The 21,255-nt window shown below is 43.7% G+C and overlaps 1 protein-coding gene across 4 annotated transcripts in view; it reads right to left on the bottom strand.

Moving 5' to 3' along the window:
- The window catches only part of LOC125766629 (hemicentin-1-like), a 167,293-nt gene that overhangs the window by 78,449 nt on the left and 67,589 nt on the right, over window positions 1–21,255 (bottom strand). For all 4 annotated transcript variants that reach the window (XM_049432827.1, XM_049432824.1, XM_049432825.1 and 1 more), the window contains 3 exons: window positions 21,025–21,244; window positions 14,854–15,111; window positions 14,577–14,773 (listed from right to left, as the gene is read on the bottom strand). In XM_049432827.1, coding sequence (XP_049288784.1) covers window positions 14,577–14,773; window positions 14,854–15,111; window positions 21,025–21,244 — 675 coding nt within the window. The remainder of the gene's footprint in view (window positions 1–14,576; window positions 14,774–14,853; window positions 15,112–21,024; window positions 21,245–21,255) is intronic.

The raw sequence follows: 21,255 nt of genomic DNA, 5'->3' as shown, positions 1-21,255 counted from the left end.
AGGCCTCGTTCTTTCAGATGCTCGCGAAAAAAAGGAAAACAACACCAACATAAATGTGCGGAAGGCGCTAAGAAAATCGTGACGAGATGGCGCAAACGGTGGGCACCACAGTGTTGTAGCTTTCGCTTTCTCGCTTCCGGGAGGGAATGTGGACTGTTCTTTTTTTTTGCACTCACGGAACAATGCACAAACGTAAGCCGTTGGTTGGCTGTTGGAAAGGGTGTGCAAGGGGACATCACTGTGACTGTCGGCGGCGGACATCGTTTGCTTGCTCTTTTATGTGTGTGATCCAGTTTGATTAGAGTTGATGAAAATCAGTCCATTCAGCAGATTCCGTTTGTTCCCGGCTTGTAAAATGGGAGAAGGAAAGATGTAATGTTTCTTTCTTTCTTTTTTTTTTTGCTTCACTTTGTACGTTCGTTCTGTATCTTTTTGTGTTTCTTGTTCCGGTACAGGTAAGGCCAATGCAACAAACCAAGCTTGGATGGGAGAGATGCTGCGCCGTGGTAAGCACTGCGAATAGTCGATTGTTTATTTTACATTGTAATTTATCGTTCCTTAGCTTCGCGTCTTGGCCGGTAGCGAAAGATAGAAGATGGTGTGAAAGGTGCCCCGTTGGAAGAAAGAAAAAAAACCCGTCCGACCCGTTAGTTGTTAGTTTTGTTGTGGCCATTTTTCACAACCCAACCCCAACCCGTCGGACCGGACGGGGGAAGGGAGGGGGCGAAAGATTGTTGGTGGGGCGGTTAAAAAAGCGCACCACCGAAGGCACGAAGCCAAGAGCGCACGGTTTGTTTACATTCAACGAGTTGTACACATTGTTCGCTCATTCGTTCCAGATGCAATGACCCGGCTAAGTTGAACTGCTTTTTTTTTGGTGCTAGATTGCAAGAACTGTGCTGGGAAGCGTTGGCAGGGGGTTTGAAAAACATTCGAAATGGACTCGCGCGAAGGAATGAGAACTTACATAGGCAAAGGAAAAACAAACGAACAACATCCAACACAACCAACCGACCGACCGATCATCCCGATAGGGTATGGCAGAAAACCGTTTGCAGGCATACCAGGAAAGTAAACAGCTCCCAAAATACGCACTGTAACGTAAATAATCATCAGTTTTTCAACCCCGCGCCATGTCTTGGGATGAAAAATATTCCATCCAATGCCCGCCATGGTGAATGCAGTAAGAATTTATCGAACAGAGGCCGAACCGAACGTAGTGTTTCGACACTAGCGGAACCAGTTTCGAGCCTAACGGCACACGTGTTCCACAGCCCAGCCCATCAACTGAACGGACCCCGGATCGATTGTTTACGGGAGCGCGATAATTGAGCGCATTTTGTAATGCATCCTGCTTACCAATGCTGTGTATTTTCTTTTTTCATACAGACAACAAGAACTCAATCCAATGGACGTTGTTTAAGTTGGATGTAGTAATGTGTGCTCCAAGATAAATGCTCACGTGTCTTCATCATATCCCGATGAAGCGTGCGATAGAAATGTTACGTTAAATTGTTTTTTAGTGAAAAATAATTTAAAATTCAAAAAAGGCATTTATTTGTTCTTGTCACCCTGTGTTAACATCGCCTGAAAGGTAAGTTCAATGAACAGTCTACCGTTCGTACACAATATTGTGGAAAAAGGGTGATGATGCTGGCCGATCTACACCGAAGGGTGAAGAGAATAGCATTTTTAAATCAATATTTGTCTCCATATGTAATGCATCCGTAGGGTATGGTTCATTCCGCTGGTAGGTGTCATTCCAAGAGCTCTTAGAATCGGTGTCAATTCTAGCACTTGCATCAATAGACATGTCGGGACGGCATGCACAAAACCGAAAAGGTGTGAATCACGTAGCAGTATGCTTCGTTTAATGTGAAATGCGCGTACAAATAAAATATTCTCTTGGTGCAAAACGTTCGTGGTACACGCCTTTCCGTCGGCATGGCCGGTAAGCAGGGAGATCATTTGCCTTGTCGATGCGAACGATCCCAACGAGGAGAGCAGCTTCGGCACCGGTCGACGAAGGTGTTGAAATGGGGCAACCATTCATCAGCGTCTTAAAAATTAATCAAACCTTAACCAAACGGAGCCTGTCACGGGTTCGGGTGTGTAAGCAAGCATATTCATCATACTTATGACCATCGTTGGTCCGCTCTCGAACTCCTTCCGCCCCTTGCTACACCACCGGTCCCCCATCAACATCATCATCATCGTTAGGCTGGCCCGTCAAATTACAATAATTGACTGAACTTTTCCTTTACCGACTTTACCGGACCGCATTATGGCTCGTTTGGTTCCCCCCTTCAAACTAATATACCGGAGCCGACCAACTTCGAGTCTTAACAAAGTCAGCACTGTGTGTGTTGTTTTTTTGTGGTGGTTTGTTGTTGCGGTTACGAGATGAGATAAAAAATGGCCACAATGATGATGGAGGGAGAGGGCAAAGGTAGGTGAGGGGGAATACTTTTTTACGCATAGGAGGTCAGAGGATGGTTAAAAGTCCATCGCGTACGGACGCTACCGTATTCAGCCTTTAGCGTGATGTTTTACTACTCCCGAATCCTGGCCATAAATGGAAGCTTTTCTTTTGGGGATGGTGGGGCACGTAAAAAAAAAGCGATAGCCTGTACGGAAGGAGGCAACTAGCCTGGAAGAAAGCAGACGTAGCGCTTTTTTGTTGGTGGTTGGGTTTTTTTTCATCAAAAAAAATGGGGATGGAAAAAATCCTAATTGATTGCTTACCCCCAGCAGGTTGGTACTTGCGCGGTTTGTTCGATTATTCCATCCAAAAGTGCTCCGAATCGGCCAAGAAGCAAAACCCAGCATTTAGATAAGCGAAAAGCGTCACAAGAAAAGGCGAAAACACTTACGTGAGAACGATATCGATGAGGCTTTACGGCCGCAAACATACCGGACCGCACCGAGCACATAATTAATTATTTATGCTCCACAACCGCACGACTCTGGGCGGCCTCAACCTCTTGAAACGGAGCGCTTTCGAATGGAGTGGCCCAAACTAAATTGCCTCGGGAGGATATATCCTCTATCCTTTTGTGCATGGGGGTGTGGTGGTTCTATTCTAACCGCGCGATGGCGTTGACGTTAATCGAGCGAAAGCACTAACCGAAACGAAAATAGTTGCGTTCTGGTGGTTGAGTGTTGTTGCATCTGGCAGCGTCGGAAGCGACGATGATGACGGTGTTGATTGTGGGCGTAAAGAGGATCTAGCCGTCGCAGGATCGACCTGCGTGGTTTGGTTTGCTGAGAGGAAAGTTTTTTTTCTTTCGTGTTTTTCCCTGCTCCATTTTAATGTTATCGGTTTGCTTGTACTTTTTGTTTTTTTGGGTGCTGTTGCTTGTTTTATAAACTTAACTCAACTCAAATTTTGCTTCCCAAAATCATCGATTGTAAACAGAGCGTACAGCATAAAGCGTGGCCGACGTGATCGTCGAATGGTATTGGTATTGAAGCAAAAATTTCCGCTCTACCGAAGCACGAAACGAGCAAGACTTGAGACATGAGGCAAGAAGTTTAAGTGCAAGACGCCGTTTGTGGCAAGGATGAAGTGCGCGAAGGAACGAAAACGAAAAAAAAAACAAGAGAAACGAAATATCAAACGGAATGATAATTTGAAAGTGTCAGGAGTAAACAAGCCCGTCGTGCGAAAGGGATCTGACACCCTCGATGGCAGTTGTTTTCTTCAGTCGTTTTCTAAATAATTCACGCTTTATCTCAATCGATAATCACTTCCACGCTGCTGGTGTAAAGGGCGCCTGGGTATTTTACGGAGCATCCGTGCAAGGGGTGGCATTTGAAAAAAATTGGGAAGGTCCTAAGACCAAAACACAACCAACCATAACAATGACGATGATGATGATGAGGAAAATGATGATCGTACCTGCTAACACATTTATCGTGCGGGAATATTGGGGAACGGTGGCAACGGTGTGTTTTTTTTTTCGTGAGTGTGAGCAAGTTTGAATCGTTTTCCATCCTTCCTGCATAGCCATTCCGGCCATTCGAATTCTCGGTGCGCAATTCCGTTTTAGAGTGCTTTCAATCATCGAACGAACGTATACATACGTAAGCAATGGTAAAATGGTTGATGAATGCGAAAACGCAAGCACGTGTTAGATGGAGTTGGATGGATAGAGTTCCCGGGCGGGTGGTATCAGCATCAAGTGGATTCTAGATTCCTACCCAGAGAGGTCGGGTAAGTGATCCATTTCATCATTAAATTTCAATCCAATCCCAGCACCAGCAATTCACCTCCTCTCCCCTCACCCTCGACCACACCAGTCGCATTCCCGCACCGATAAACCCTGACTCATCAGTTTGAAGGTAATCGTTCCCAAATCCATGGGCCCACAGCTTCATGGTTCGAGCGGACCCGTTTCGTAATGATTCAACCCGTACCGGATTGATGTGCTGCTGATGCTGGTAGGTTCGCCGGGTTTTGAGGTTACTTTTGTTTTCATATCAGTTCTTGGTGCTTTGCCTTTGCGGGCACTTTTCAAGAGCTGTTAGTTCCTGGGTCGATCTTTCGCTTTCGCTTGCACACTTGTGCTCTGCTCAACGCTGTGCAGTTTCCTTCAGCTCGTTGAACCAAAAGCGTTGTGCTTTAGAGCCCTGGAGGCCAGGAGGCAGATTGTGCGCAGATATTGGTATTCCTCTTTACCTAAATTGCGCTCAAGTACGTTAGCAGCTTGGGGTTTTTTTGTGTATGTATGTATTGTAATACTGCTGTTGAATGTTGTAGCAGTCCTAAGCTCGGAGCAGGGCACTGATAACACTCCGAACTCTTTGGCAGGGTGTTTGGCTCGTGAGTGCGCCTATCGAGCGGTTAACAACCCTTCATCGGACGCAACGCAACCAACCACAAACTTCAAAACTCGTGAAGCTCGGTCACGGTTCTCGGTATGAGCGCACCCGGACGGCAGGATGAAACACAATGGGCAGGCATCGTTAAATTGGACCCGAGTGTATTGAGGTAGATCCGGCCGTCCGGTTCATCCAAACCTGCCGGACGCATCGCATCCCTAACGAACAGGACTCCGGAGAGAACCGACGACCGGGGCCCGTTTGGCAACTGCCGGAATTATTGTTATGATTGTGATGATTGTTGCGCACATGATTAATGGTGTAAAGGTGAGCATTACGGGATGGAGGTATTTTTCTCGTTCATCCCGGCTCGCACCAGTACCCAGCCATTGTGCTGGTCGCTTTTCAATTGAAGTCTCATTATCTTCGAAAGCATCCGTGAAGTTGCTTCCCGGCACGATGCTCCGGATTAGGTGTTGCTGATGTTGCTGCCCGGCCGTGAGGCTGCGAAGAGCAAGTGCTTTGCAAATGGTGTGAGAAACCATGCAGACAGCGGGTTGAAAAATGGAGCCGCACAGTGAAAGCTGCAACTCGCGTTCAATGGGCGGCATCGGCGACGGCCTTGTGTGCTTCTGTCGATGAAAGAAAATCCCTCGGGTGCTCTGTTGTCTAACACGGGAAGTGGCGAGACAATACTTTATTCATCAGCGCGATAATTGAGTATTATTAATTGTTTCCCATGACATGGATTATGACGTCTTGTGCTAAGAATCGTCATCATTTTAAGGCGCATCAGTGTGCAAGCTTGATGTATGCTCGTTCTGGTTTTGAATAAGCGGAATTGTGTTGCTGGATTGGAATGGTTTTTGCCTATTGATGGAAATGAAAGCAGGTAATTGCTTTTTAATATTCTCATTCCGAAATGAGAAGTGGCAACATTTCATGGCAGCATTTGCTGTATATATGTATATTTGGGTTTTCATAACATCTTTCTTGTCTATCTACACAGTTTTATTTATTTTTACGGTCTCTACGATCTGGCCTATCCGTTATTATTTTAATTACGTGACTTGCACCAACAGACTCTACGGAATCAAACTCGTTGCTCGATGGAGATTTATTTTATTCTATACCTTGAAGTAGAGTTCTGAAGGGTGAATATGATTCCGATTCATGAATCGGAATGAATCTTTGAATTTAATGAATGACTCTAAATTTCCATAACGGAAATTCATAAATCCCTCATCCCTCGTCTCTTAACCGTAGTGTCTACGATTAAAAAAATACACGTTATTCTACTATCGTCTACCCGTGTAAGCCATACGTTTTGAACGTGCGTTTTCCTTTTTTTCTGATTCAAAAGCGTATATCTTTTGATCTGTTCATCATATTTGCACGAAATTTATCCAACTTATTATCCAACTAATACCATTTAGCTGAGAGTTTTAAAAATTCTAGTTTTGTTTTTTTATTAACAAATTTTTCTCCGTATATCTACGGAGGCGATAAAGTAGACAAAGTAGATCAAATTAACTCCAATGATATGCTATATTTTAACGTTTTCTTGTCATGGTAAAGAACTCATAAACTAGAATTGTTGATGAGGGTACAAATCATATCACAAATAATAGAGAATACATTCTTTTCCACAGCTATACGATACCTGACATGACTCCACGCACAAGTAATTTGTCACAAAATACTAGCGGTGGCATCTCTGCGTTTTGTTGGAGTTGCTCCCCTATGCAACTGAACGTCCAGGACAGATGGAATGCAACTATTTATTGCCATCTAATTTCAGTCGGTAATATATGTTGATTGCAAATTTTCGTGTATTCAAAGGCTGCATACACGGGGTGTTTTCAATTTTTGTCAAGCATCCTATTGTCCCATTGACGGTACAAGAAGCTTGGCCGAGAGGACACTCCAGTGTTCTGTATCCAAACGTTAGTGTGCACTTCGCAAGAGAAAGGACACTACCCTAACGCTAGTTGTGTGCGTGCACGTGTGTCTGCGGCAAATAAACTCCATTCCATGACATTTGCTGCTGAAGCAGCCAAAGGGTCACAGCGAACGCTTTTTCGCCAGTCGTTGTCGTATCGTCGTATGATTTCTACAATTCCACAGACAGCCGACAGCGTGGCGGCATGTCTAGCGTATGGAAAATTGCGTTCCACATACATACGATAATAAACCCTTGCGAAATGGACTTCACCGAGGATGGAGAGTACCGAGTGTATCGAGAGTACGTACACATTCGTGTTTTTTATAACGAGAAGTTGCGATGCAAAACAACATCCAGACGGGTGTGTAGTTCTGGGTAAGAAATGTTGCTTACATTCAAACGAACTTGTCCGAAGCGGACGAGCGCGTTGGATGGATCAGTATGGTCGCGTACTTTATATCACAGGATGTTTCGTACACCGTAAGGTAGCGAACGTGTACAGCACGTTTACGGACACAAAATATAGTTCAAAGACATCGTAGCCATATGTACGAGCGAATATCTTTGTTGAAGGCACTCGCATTAGCCATCCTCGCGGTAAACGACACGTTGTACCGCTGTCCTCATAAAACATCGACCATAATTCGATCACATTCTCACTAATTATAATCCGCCGTTATAAATACCTTTAGGGCTGTAGCCTCAGAACAAACACGAGGGCATTTTTTTTTGTTGTTGTGTAACTTAGTCGACACATCGCTTCTTTCTTAGTCGCATTTCCCGTATGCTCCCGGCAAACCACGGGAACCCTATATCGCTTAAGCTGCTCAAACCCGAAAAAGCACAACCACTGCCGAACAGCAATATCCCGTGTGCCAGACAGACGTGTTTGATTAATTTTAATGGCTTTTCCCCGTTTTGAGAGCAGCATCTCGTTGGCAATGGATGGGACCGTAGGAAAAGGTGTTTGTTTACCAGCGTCGGGTGACGATTGCGACTGGGCTGGTGCCCAAGATCTGGGAAGAAAGGAGCTGGCTCCTTTTGCCATGCTGCGAGAGCTTCGTTAGCGTTGATTAGGAATCATAATTAGAACGCTAGTAGATGTTGTGTAGTTTCCAAAGTCTTGCAGAAAGCTTTCACTGCGTGATTATGGCCCATGTATTTGCTGAGCGGTAAGCGATCGGGAAGGTGGTCCGCGTGGCGACAGCACCGGAGGACTCTTTAATCCACGACGGAGAGTTGCATAAGCGTTAGCCTAAGGAATGGCTTTGGGTGCATTCGTCGGATTAAGTTGGTGCTTTTGAAGTTGAGCTCTTATCCGGTACATAAGATAAAGCTGAAAAAATGATCTTGTGTCTAATAATAAAAAATAGAGTATAAATGCTAATCCCTGCTAACCTTAGTCAGGTTGTTAACATGCTGTGAAATAAGACACTGACAATTGATTGAGAGCATTTCGCAAATCGCTATTGGACAGCCTGAAGCGTTAACCTATAGGAAATCGATTGTTACGAATGAAAATGATTGCTTGTAGTTTTAAAATTTGGGTGTTTATAGCCCCCTTTTATCAAGCGATAGGTGTCTTTGACCACTTATTAGACACGCCTCGAAAGGTCGAAAGTGTAGCTGCTCCACAAAAGTGAAAGGTTCGCTAAGAACGTATCAAATGGCATCATGCATCTCGTTGTGAGGTTGGCGATCATATGTTGAGATCGTGTGAAATGTATAATTGGAAACATTGACCCGATTAGTTACAGGAACGAGTAGGTTGAAATAGTGGTTCAGTTTGATGTCGTTTTAAAATGAAGTAACTTTGATAACAAATATTAAACCACTGCATTCGTACTAGCATATGTTTTATCGATAACTTTTTGAGCGTTTTGCGTTGGACAAGATATTTTATTGCAAGTGAAACATGTCAGATGCTTCGAAATGCACACCCCTGATGGAGGCCAAAAATTTGGCTCACCGCTTGTCTTTTTTTGCCTTCTTTGCACCGCTTCAGCCGTAGATTGCTTCCTGTTGCGGTTGTCACCGATCGAACGGGAATGACATGATGATGATGAATGACAAATGGCGTTCATTTACGGTTTGGCATTTATTGATTACGATTCAGCGGATGAAATATTCCTGCCATGGCATCCATACATCTTTTTCGTCGCGCTTGGAGGGTGTTATTTTTTCCCCACAACTCATCACAAACCTCAAGCCCAAACTATACTCCACACGATAGGCAAAAGGCAAGGCGAATGCAAAAGGAGCATCACATAAAAAAAGTATGCTGATTGGAAAACGTTGCGTTCGAGCATACCCAAACCGACCAACCATTCCATTACTACGTTCCACCCTCGATTGAGGTCCACCGAGGTGGTACAGGAGGTGATGAGATTGTGCCGCCTATCGAGACCGACGCCATCGGACACTTTTAGGCCATAATTTACGCGTGAATTGAAATTTTATACTACAACCTTTCGCGTGCTGCTTTTTTTCCTATTATCTTCACATCGTCGGTTTATGGCTATCCCTGTTCGCGATCGGACTGATTTTTTCTGCCCCGTCATTAAAGGTAAACACTTTATTGGTGTGTGGTTCGTTCGTTTTTCTTTTTTTGAATACACAAAACCGCCTTAAGCTCCGGCGTCCACCGCTCAATTGGAGCGAGCCGTACTGGAATGGATTCTTCTTAGGTGTTCGCACTTCCTTCCCTAACCTTCCATCGGGTTGATCTCGTTGAGAACCGTTGCTGGGTGGTTTGAATCATCACTTTGACGCCGCGTCACGGATTTGCGATGCCGCGAACCTAGGCGTTGAGGTTTGAGGGTACTCAATGGGCATTATTTTACTATCAGCATCACTCCCATCCCATTAGCCCCTTCGGCTGCTTTGGCTAGCCAGCGTTGAAGTGTTTTAAGATTGTACCATTTTCAGCGGACCGGATAATCAACGCATTTTTGAACCATTTATGTCATCATCCGTGTGGTTGGGTGGGTTAGGTAAAAATCATCGGGCTTCTTTTGATGTTTTCATTTATTGCTATGATTGGCGTGCCTTTGTCGGGAGCTTAAGACACGCGCCTAATAAAGGAATGCATTCATTACTCTGTTTTTTTTTTCTTAGAATTCTTAAAAGCAAGTGATTAAAAAGCAAATGCAAATTATTTAGTGTTCGTAAACTTTGGCTTCAAACAAACGTTTGCTTTATGTTTTGAAATTGTGCTGAAACTTGCGTTGTTAGTCATCGAATTAAAATTTGTATTCTACATCTTTTTGATTTTAGATTCGTTAACTTAATTCCCGCCAGCGATATTAACGTGATTAGATGAATTCAAACAGCGGTATGCGTTATGTGCCATAAATACGTGTAGCCATACTTAACTCCGCAGCGATAGCAGTTTGGAAGAATTATAAATCGTATGCTCCAAATTACAGCAATTTGGCCTTGAAAGAATAATTTTGGAGGTCTACATCACGAGCAGTATCTCACCGTGGTAACACCATCCGAACATCGATCACTAAAAACCTTGTCTTGTATCGTATCGTGTATAATCCTAACCGTCTCATTTCGATTGCACGATGTATCAGTAGGGCTCCACATCCACTGACCGTCTTGCCGTAGTTTTGACCGTACGATTGATTGGATTTAATTATGGTTTCCGCGCCGGTTCATCGAAATAATCCTGTCGGCTTTGAATACATCTACACCGAAGGACCCACGGCAATCAACAGCCGGTTGTGAATCTCCCAACCTTCCCATCGTCCCCAACACGGAACCGACCGAAGCATTTACCATGGTTCCTTTACCAATTTCACAATTATCATCGCAAGCCATAAACTTTGTGCCATCGCTGTCCAACGATTCCCGGGCTTTGATAAAAGTGAAACAACGCAAAAACAAAACAAAAAACACAAGATCGACGAAGAAAAGCGTTAACTTTTTGGCGAAACACGGCGTCGATATGAAAAGCGAAAGCACCCATTTTTATTGATGTAACCAATCACGAGAAACAACAACCATAACGAAGTGAACAAATAACGCAACATCGCTCACTCCCATTGTTAAATCGCTTTTCGTGACGCTGCCTCGTCCAACGGACAGATGTGTCGCGGTGGTGGTGGAGCATTTTCTTCCTTTTGTTTGGGGCCGTTTTTATCTCGTAACATTTTAATCTTGCGTTTCGCGTAATTGGAGCTAAATTAGAGTCGAACTTTGCTCCGGTTCTTTGCCGGGCGGTGCGGTTGTGTATTTTTTTTGTTTGTTCGCCTGTTGTTTGTAGTTGGTTTGTTTCTTGCTTCCTTGCAGACCGGGGGCCACGTCAGCGGCTTGCGACCATCGCTACGTGCTCGTTTTCAATCAACGACTCCCTTGGGTGTAGTACTAGGTTCGGATCCGGCGATATAAAACACTGTCCTACCGGTCGTCGCGAACATGTCGCGAGTGAAAAGTGAAGGCATCACACGGGACCGGTCGAAACAATAATCCCGAACCGAAATGGCACCGGTATGATTGTTGTAGACAGGCGGGATGGGAATGGGAGTGTTCCTTAAGAGCCCTTCGGCACACGTCACTCTTCATCTGGCTGTGGCCATAATCGTTTGCGAGAACGCGTGTCACCTCGGGCCTTTTTTTTGGGGGGGAAAGAAAACAGTACCGAAACAACAACAAAAAAAAAACATCGACCAAAAGCAAAGGTGGACAGCACACATTCCGGATTCGATTCCGCGCTCGATTGGTCTCGAACGGAATTTCGAACCAACGATTTGCGTTCGGCCTTTGTCGATGGTTACGGTTTGGATCGTGGCGTGACACGTTCGTGACCGTAGTGCGGGACTCAGCTTAGGCTGAACTTTTTCGAAAGTGAAACGGAACGCTAGTATTAAGGAGTCTGTACCCATGGTTGAAGGCTTTCCTACACGTCGTTCTATCATTTCAATTATGTCGTTTTCGGTCAAAGCGGTTCACCCGGTCCACAAATCGGATTGTTCGCGAAGGGCTTTCGATTGACACGGCTGGCGCAAAAGACCTTTTGCAGTGCGGGTTTTTTTTCACTGCACTAAGTACAAATGCTTCCGGTGCACGGATGGATCGATTCGAAGCTACCGTGGTGTCACGTAGCAGACAAGTCGTGCACAACACTTCGTTTTCGTTATCTGGAAGAGGCTGACTGCAAGTAGTGTCCGAACCATCGTGAATGGTTACGACGAAGCCGTTTATGTTCTCAAATTATCTTAAAGATCGTGGCGACATGTTTTGACGCAACAGCACAACATAAGGTCATAGCTAGCTGATCTCAAAGTATCTCCCCACACGGCGGTTTTATAGCAGGAAATTGGATCACGCGAAATGTGTCCAGGGTCCAGAATGAAAAGGAATTAAATAAAAAAATAACTCCAGATGTTAAACGATGAATCTATAATAATAAATACGTCTGTAGGATGCTTCCAGAGACTTTTTTCCCCTCAGAACTTTCAACATGACAGCTCTGCAAAATATCACAGTCCGACATCGTTGAAATGGCGCTCTACATTGACTATACATCAAGCAAAAAGGTTGGTGATTCAATTAAATATCATCGAGATATGGTCGTCTTACCATCATGCTTAGATGTATCTTCCCGACCTGTCCAGCATTTTTTAAGTGGATTACTTGAGGGGGAAAAATTTAAACCGAATGTAGAATGGTGCCTGGTCCCGTTGCAAGCTTGGTTTCTCCCTCTGGTAAAATGGACCTAACGATGGCAATACCTTAGTCACCATAATCCAGCAGCAGGTTTGCTGCCGAGAACATAAACCACGAAAATTACTATTATAAATTTTCAACCATAAGCTTTTACGCTGCGCATGCATTTGGGGGGACACGCTCGTGGCTGAGATAATGCAGAGTAAGATTTTTCTTTCTTAAGTTTGTTTAAACTAGGTTTGCGTGAAGGAAGCTAACTAGGAACTCCTGTGCACTTGGAAGAAAGGTGCCTTTTTCTCTTAAAATTTGTTTGTTTAGACTCGTGCTTATTATCCAAGTTGTACTGCAATAAACTTACTCCACAACAAAGAACAAAAAAGAGCGAGAGAAGAGAAGAACTCAATTCGGATGTAAATGACTGTGCTTTAATTCGTAACGCAAACACGTTTCGGATTCTAGTCGTTTGGTTTCGTCGCGCACCGTACCCAGGTAAAAACATGAAAGTGTTTAGTAAGCGAAACTGCTGGTCCTCTTAGTTTGAGGGGTAACACCAGCAAATGCAAAAGAAACACGTATCCCACCAATTCTGCGCCACAGAAGATCGATAACCCATTGGCAGGCGTAAGTGGGAAATGATAATAAATACACTTTTATGATAAACCTTCCTTTTATATATAAATATCCATTCGTTGATTGGATTCAATGCACTCCCTCCACTGTTCGATGGCTAAATGGGTTCCGGGTTCCGGTTGTTTGATAGCGAAAACGTGAAATGTTCGATGGGTAATATCTTTGGCCTGTGTTGTGCTTCTGCTTTTTCCTTTCTCATCACACCCGAAAATGTAGAGCTACGCAGCATCAGCGAAAGATTGATCACCGGACGTACGGCAAACATATGAGGCATAAGGGTGGCGAGGGCCCATATCGGTTGTTGAGGTGAAACGTACCAAACGGGTGTACAGATCCAATTTTGTTCCAATTCTTGGTCCCCGGAAGCCCGGAAGCTGGTCAAAGATGTAGTTCAGTTTGTACTACATCAAGATAAATGACACCAGATACAAGGGCGAGATCTGCAGAAGAAGACCTGAGAGCGATATTCCAAGTATAGACACGCACACTTGGGTACGGTGTACGGAAGCTTTATAAGCGGAACTCATTAGTATGAGAAACCATAATTGTTTAGTTTTTGCTTTTTGTTTTTATGAGTAGTAGAGAGTGCTGAAAGGAGGTTATCAATTTCTTCGATGATGTAGCTACGATTAATTAAATATTGATTTTCTCACACAAAGACTATGTGTTCTGTGTGTGTGTTTTTTTTACATAATTCTGCTTACATGAATGAATGATTAGCGAATCAGTAATGAGCGCTTGAAGGACATAATTGAAAAGCAGATAAATAATCAAAACGAGCTGTGTTTGCGTTGGGAGTGCAAACGACGAAGTTTTAAGAAAAATCATTGGTCAATTAAATCATTCAAAGATTTGCTCCAGCCAAGAACTGTGGCATAATTTTTTCAATAATATATCCTTTTGAATAGAAAAATGAAACAGATTTATCATTACGCACAAAGTTCTTTCCAAGAATTTCTTCCTAATGAAATGTTTTTTCTTTGATGCCTGCAGAAGACGAAACCAACGGTGCAGCAGTAGGGAAAATAAATAAACAAGTTCAATCATCGGCCAAGGATGAAGCTATTAGCGTGCTGCATTGACCTTTAGATCTTGCACGAGAACTAAGGCAAAAGTTTTCATCCTGCTGCAGGGAAACGCTGGTAAGCTGTAGCATTAGAAGGTGACTTCGAAACATGGCAAATGTTTTTTTTTAAGTTAGTATCGTATTTTGTTGTAGTAGTCAAGTTTTCTGTGCCCTGTGGACCGTTCAATACAGCTGCCATGAGTTTAGTTGTACATTGCATTGAAAAACTTGATGAGTTTTGCATCAAACGAACTACCGAGCCTTATATGCAGCATGATTTGGTACATGATAGATACGAAACAAAGCGCTCTTGAACCAGTTTTTGCTGTTGTTGCATTCATCCTTATCCTCAACTGGCAGCCGATTGGATCGGTAAAAAAAAAGAAGAATCACGAAACCAAAACTTTGATGTAGACATGCGTTCATGGTACTCACAGTTTACGGACAGGGTGACTGTCGTTTCCAGCTTGTCCTTCTCCGACATTGCACGATTCCAGACGACGCAACGGAACTTTGCCCCATCGTCCTCGCGCCGTGGCACGATCGATAGGGTGCTCGAGGTGCGCAGATCTTTCGATCCACCCTTGGTCATGGTGGACTTGAGAGGTTTTTCCGACCCCACTCGATACCACCTGTGCAGGGAGGGAAAAAACAGAAGCGTTTGATGAAATGAGCCCACGAGGATTTGATGGGAAGATGCCCTATGACTTACGTGATCGTTGGATCCGGTGAACCACCGATGCTACTGCAGGTCAGGTCGAACTTTTCATCCTCGGTAGCTCGCAACTCGACCGGTTCGACAAACGGTGGCTGCGGTGGTGTCAGGACGGTCAGGTTGTAATACTCCTGATGAACGTCCGCACCAGTACCGCTCGCTTTTACGCGACACTCGAACCGGCCATTATCCCTACTGTAGGATGTGTTCATTATTGTGAGATCGTAAACTCCCTGCTCCGGTCGGAAGTCGATTCTGGAAGTAGAGAATAGCACACATTAGACACCATTTTGTAAATGTAAATTTAATTGGAACAACAAAACATGAAGAATGATTTATATCCTGGCTAAACAAATCTATTTCTAGATTCATGTCATCAATTATGAATGATATTATTTATTGTTACATCTTAAATTCTCCGCTTCGTGTCAGGCAATGCTACAATTGCTAAATATAACAACAAGCGTCTTACTTTGAGCAAAACGAGACTTCATGCACGAACTGCATCACTTTACGTGCCACAATGCGTACACTTCGACGCGAGCACGCGAAAATGGAAATGGTTTCCGAAATCCAATACCAGAAGTACAAGCACGTTTCCTCATTCGTTGATTGCCCAGGGTAATGGCAAACACATTTGAAGCATCGCGGAAGTTGACGACGTGAATGTATTTAGAAACAAAACCAGCCCACGCCCGATTAGCAAACAATTAATTTCCATGTAAGAGCTGCTTTTCCTCCCGAAGATTGGAGCATATTTGCTTTTGGGGTTTTGTAACCGTGGAATGAAAAGTACTTTTTGGGAAATTAATTTTCCTGCTCACTCCGCGTAGCTTAAGTTAGCACCAAGTGACACGTACGATCATTCGATTTTCCGCATTCCAGCGCAAAATATTCGGCACAGATCGCCCGTACGCCCGCGCGGGATGTTGAATTTGATTGTATTTTGGACATACTGGATTCGCGTTTTGGCAAACGCAATGGCGTGGGAATAGAATTCTGTACCTAGCGTTTTGTTGTTATTTTTTGTGTGTGTTTGTGTTTCTCCCTTACTATTCTGCGCATCGTAAATGCGTATACAGAGGTTTTAGAGCAGCGATTCCGTTGCACACGGGTAAAGCACTTTCCAGTCGAGCCGGTGGATGCAATTGTTTCATGTATTTTCCACCTAGATAATTTGGAAAAACACGTCGAAAAACAATCCTATCGGAGGTTGTGTTTTTTTCCCCCGACCGTGTTCGATTTTAGCGACTGCCGTAAAATGCGATCCTTCTGCACCACCGGACGCCAGTTCCGGTGGATGAGCAGTGTGCACTGCTTTTCATGGGATATGGTATTATTTTAGCCGGTTTGAGAGTGGAAAGAAAACATGGAAATAGGTGCTAGATGGCAGGCACTCTGCACATCGACAGATAGATCCAGCGATGCCGAATGTTATCGGGCTTGCTCGGTGAGCAGCACATTTTTGTTGTATCGTTTGAGAAGGGAAATACAAATAAAATTGAAGCTTTTCAGCAGGAAATATTTGAATTTGAATGCAGCTCCGAACAAGCACAGTTTTAAGCAACAGGAAACATTTGGGCAATCAACGTTAAACTGAGCACCGAGTTGTGGAATGGTGAGAAGATTTAGAACGCCGAAAGTTGCTATTTTTCAAAGCAAATTTTTGTGCGTAACATCCTACCTGAGCCGCATTCTTTTGGGACAATTTGTTCTTTTGTCCGTGAAACGATTAGGACACGAACGAACGTAATGGCAATATAAGCACATTAAAATGAGTAAATAGTACGCCAACAGTCGCTGCAAATGTGAGGCTATAAAATTAGGCGCATAGAATTAACCAAAGCCCTGAGCCTCTCGTTTCGGGCTTGTTTTTTTGGTATGTTTCCGGGCCAAATCCTAACCGGACCCTGATTGTGGTATAGCCGGAGCGGACCGAATGGAAAATTTAGAAGAAATAAAGCAATCATAAAATAAATCATGCCACACGCCACCTACAATGGGAAACGATTCAATGATTTACGATTCGGTAAGTTTACGTTGCCGCCATCCTGTCGGTGATATTTTTGCGTAACACATTCCATGGCCCGATTGTGTCCCGGTTAGGTAGCTTGTGATTTTCGGGGGAGCATTACACGTAGAGCCTTAAAATTATGGTAAGAATAGAGTAACATAAAGTCAAAAAACAAAAAAAGAAACGCTACCCCAACAACCTGCCCTTGCGCATACAAACAAACTGTGCCTGCTGATGAAGCAGCGGCCTGTTGACGGAAAGTTTGGATAGGAACGTTTGAAAGCGACAGCTGAAGCATAAACAACGATCCAGATCCCTCGCACCGGGAAACCAAGCTTTTGGAAGGAAACAATGCACGGTAGGGAAAATATAGGCCTGGGGAGCTGTTATTCTTTGGATAATTATGTTGGGCGAGCATAATGTAACTTGTTTTTTTTCTTTCAGAGTTTTTGTTTAGAAAATTTTGTCATGGGTTTAAACTTTGAACGGACGTCACCAAAGGCAGCGTGTTACATTTGTCACGGTAAAAGGAGCAAGTTTATGTTATACCTGTTTCGTTCCTTTTATTAGTGTGATAATGATTTGATTGTAACCGTATTGCTTGATGGTTGAAATGTTAAGCATGTTGTGCGTAAATATTGGACATTCAATTGTGTACGTTTTGAGCTTCATTTGAGTATTATTGTTTAGAATTTTGGTCTCGAGTAAAGTGGTTTACCGTAGGGTATTATTACAATAGGACAATAGACTAATACAATTAAATGTGATTCATTTCCCGATTCAGATGATAGTGTACATGACTATCAAGGCGGTGTTCGTCACACAATAGGATCGGTACTAAATCACAGTCAGAACAAAAAAAAACTCAATCAAAGCGAATAATGGTGTGCCAAGACCACCTGAGGTTGTAGTACAATCAAATAAGAACAAAAAAGCTCGAACAAAACTGATAATCCCTTTAGAAACCAACTTTCTCTATATGGTGGGAGTATCTAAAAATAATTCACTATGAGCGATTGAAATCCCATGAAAATACTAAATTATATTCTTCTGGGAATTTGAATGTAAGTGAATTTATCATAAAGAGTGACTTTAATAAACTTGTCCCGTAAAATAGATTCAGTTCGCCAGAAGCATCTCACAAACGTTTCATATGCTTCACCGCGAAAAATACCAACGCGTCCTTGGCTCGGTAAAGCGCTTTGTTGTGGAAGATACAGCAGAAAAAGCTCGATTGGTTAGTGAAGAATAAAGCCAAGCTCTATAACCAACTCAAACAAATCTATTGCATTCCGCTCTGCTGAGCAAGCGTGTGCGTCTATTTTTTTTTCTATGAATATCCTACATTCTTCTTTCTAGCGTTGGTGTGCCATTCGCAGCGCTATATTGCTTATTTGGCAAATAACATAAAAGCTTCTCGGAACGTGGAGTGCGCAGGCAAAAAACAAAACAACAAAGTTCAAACGACAAATGAGACAAATCAAAGGTCCCGAAAGGACGGACGTGGTGTGGTTGGCATGGATCTCGGTAATATAGTTTCCACGACCGGACAGCACCGATGACCAAGTTTTGTCGGAAAGTTTTGCACCTTCTGGTGGTGAGTAGAGTGGTATGGGGAAAGTAAAACAGCAGAAAACATTGATTCACCAACTGCATTACACACAGCCGGTCGACTTGACTTGATATGCCAAAGCATGTTGACCGATATGTATGGTTAGGTGGATCCTCGAGCATGATGGAAATGGCACAAACAATGATATGAATGAAGATGGTACTTTACTGATTTTCTTCTGCGTTAGGCAAAGATCAAATGATGAATGGTAGAAAACCATGCACATTGAGTAGAGAAAAAAAAATGAGCCGGCATTTTATGATAAGTACCATCTTCAAAGGATACCGTTTTGCTTTTTGTCTTAGTTGAGATAAAAAACCAGTTGTAATATTTGTTATAATTGTTCATTACTTTCATTTGTTATTACCTAAGATAAGTTTTACCTATCTTTTTGTAAAGATCCTTTGCAATCTATTCTGGATGCAGTGCATTGTCGTTCTAATTTTAACCTGCACTTGAGAAAGTATTGTTGATGCTGCAGAGTAACCTTAACAGACAAAAAATATGGCTGCGTCCGAATTGCGCTAAATTCAATACATTATGCATAATCGTCAAGAGCATGGCTAACGCTAACGGCACTTCCCCTAGCAGATACTTGAAAAGAATGCAAATTTTTAAACGTAAACCAAACACTCATTGTACAAGCCCGTTTTTCAGTCCTCTTTAGCTGCTGAGCAGTGCTGATAGTGGCGTTTCGTTTGGTGTTTTCCACCTCGATGTCGTTTGTTCGAAAATCCTGTCCGAAAACTGGTATTCCTCCAATGTTTGGTTCATGTCCTTAGCCTGTTGTGCATTCACCTTCCGAAACGCAATGTTTCATCCCTGTTCGCGATCAGCAAACACCCACACACACACACACACCGGTGGTGGTCTAACCCACCACCACCCACCGTTAGAAAGTCGGCTTCAGCATCGGTTTTTATGCGGTTATGCGCTAAAAATGTTTAATATTCATCACTGTGGTCTTTATGCTGCGGTTGCTTAACTGTCAGAATGAAATAATAATAAACCTGTTTTCGGTGTACATTTTATCAGTCACTTGACACTTTTCGCCCTACCCTAACCTACCCTTCGCGGCCAACATATATTTTTGGGGGGTTTGCTTTAGTTTGCGTCTGTGCGGCTTGCACAATCCGCAATCAAGTGTTCCGCTCCCACACAATGCGGAGCATAACCCTTAACCCCTAATGGGGGAGAGGTAGTCGACGTCGGTTGCCCTTTTTTTTCGTTATCGGTGGATGTACGTTATTTCGGAGCGTTAAGGTGCATCTTTTTTTTTCGCTTGTTGTATACTGTTTTTTTTCAACTGTCCGTAAAGGGTGAAGGTCGTGCGCTGCGTGAAAAAAGGTTATATGAAAAATTCAATTTTTTGGAGGTGCATGGGACTTTTTTTTGGCTGGTGCTGGAAATCAAAACACACGATCAGAGGTTGTTGGTGTGTGTTTGACCAGAATTTTCGGCTGATGGGAAGGGAAGGCTGTAATCAAATTTGTGCGTTTGGGGCTTAATCGCTTTTGGGTGCTATGCTTTGTAAAATTTACGTAAATTCCATTGATTTTTGTTTACTTTGTAAAGTGGCTGAGGTGCGTGATTTATTAAAGCCATTCCGTAGGATAAAGAAAATATAAATTTAAAATTTTTTGAACACATTGTCTGTGTAATTATGGATTGAATAGATTGCAGGCTGCTTTTCTGCACCGCTAGTGACATATGGTACCTTTAATTCCACTCTCATAGCCCCCCCTTTATTGACTGCACGCAGAAGAATGTCGTAGAAAAGTAGTATTTAGATGAAAATTAATGTACACATGGCAACGAACTACACCGGTGATTGAACCGGTAATGACTTTCATGTGCGTTCGGGCCACCTAATTGCTCGCTTTTGTCGAAAGCATATGAAAGTTCTGCATTTAAATATGCTTCATCAATTCGTGCACCATTGATGGGAAATAAAATCAATAGCGGCTCTCCCACGCGGTGATGGCAAGCGAACACAAACGAACGTTCGGCAAATGCTCTTGTCATTTCCCGATCATATCGACCGTGTGCACACTTGCACGAAAAATCTCGTTCGTTCGATGGCACTAGCCGCATTATTGGCATCAATCCTCCGGTACCCGGTAAACCTGGGGAGCTGGACCAAGGGCTGTGTATCGATACGGTGCGCACTGAGGCACGGGTGCAACAGCGCTGATAACGAGCGATCCCGCAGTGCAGACACTTTTTGCCCGATGACGTGCGTTCTACCAGCCCGATCCACTCCTGCTGGATGCTGCCAGCATAAACCCGTTCATCTCGCGTTCAGCAAGGTGCAGCAAAAGGACCGGTTAGTCGGTCGAACGCAGCGAATAATGGATTCGTGATGGTACACGTTTATTTGCTCGGAAACATTCGACGACTGCCCATCGCTGACCAATCGGGTGCGGCATCGGAGGGAAATAAATGTGTGCATTTCCGAAACGGAGACCGCATCCGGAATATTAAACCGGAAGCCCCGGCAATGGGCACATGTTGATTGGCAGTAAATATGTTTTCCACCTACCTGTAGTTCGTGTTGAGCTGGACGCCCTTGATGGCAACATTGTCGAATTTGTTGCCCGTCGAACGTGCCCAATAGTAGGAAAAGTCGCTTGCCGCCGACTGTTCACTGAAGCGGCATTTCAACGTAACCGTTTCGCCTTCGCGCGTATCCCGTATCTCGTCTGCGGCCACGATGGTAAGGAGCGCAAGAAACGTTGACACCGTCAACGAGAATGCCACCGCTGTAAAGAAA

Source organism: Anopheles funestus, chromosome 2RL (assembly GCF_943734845.2).
Source record: "Anopheles funestus chromosome 2RL, idAnoFuneDA-416_04, whole genome shotgun sequence".
Classification (NCBI taxonomy): Eukaryota; Metazoa; Arthropoda; class Insecta; order Diptera; family Culicidae; genus Anopheles; species Anopheles funestus.
This window is presented reverse-complemented; position numbering and strand designations above follow the sequence as displayed.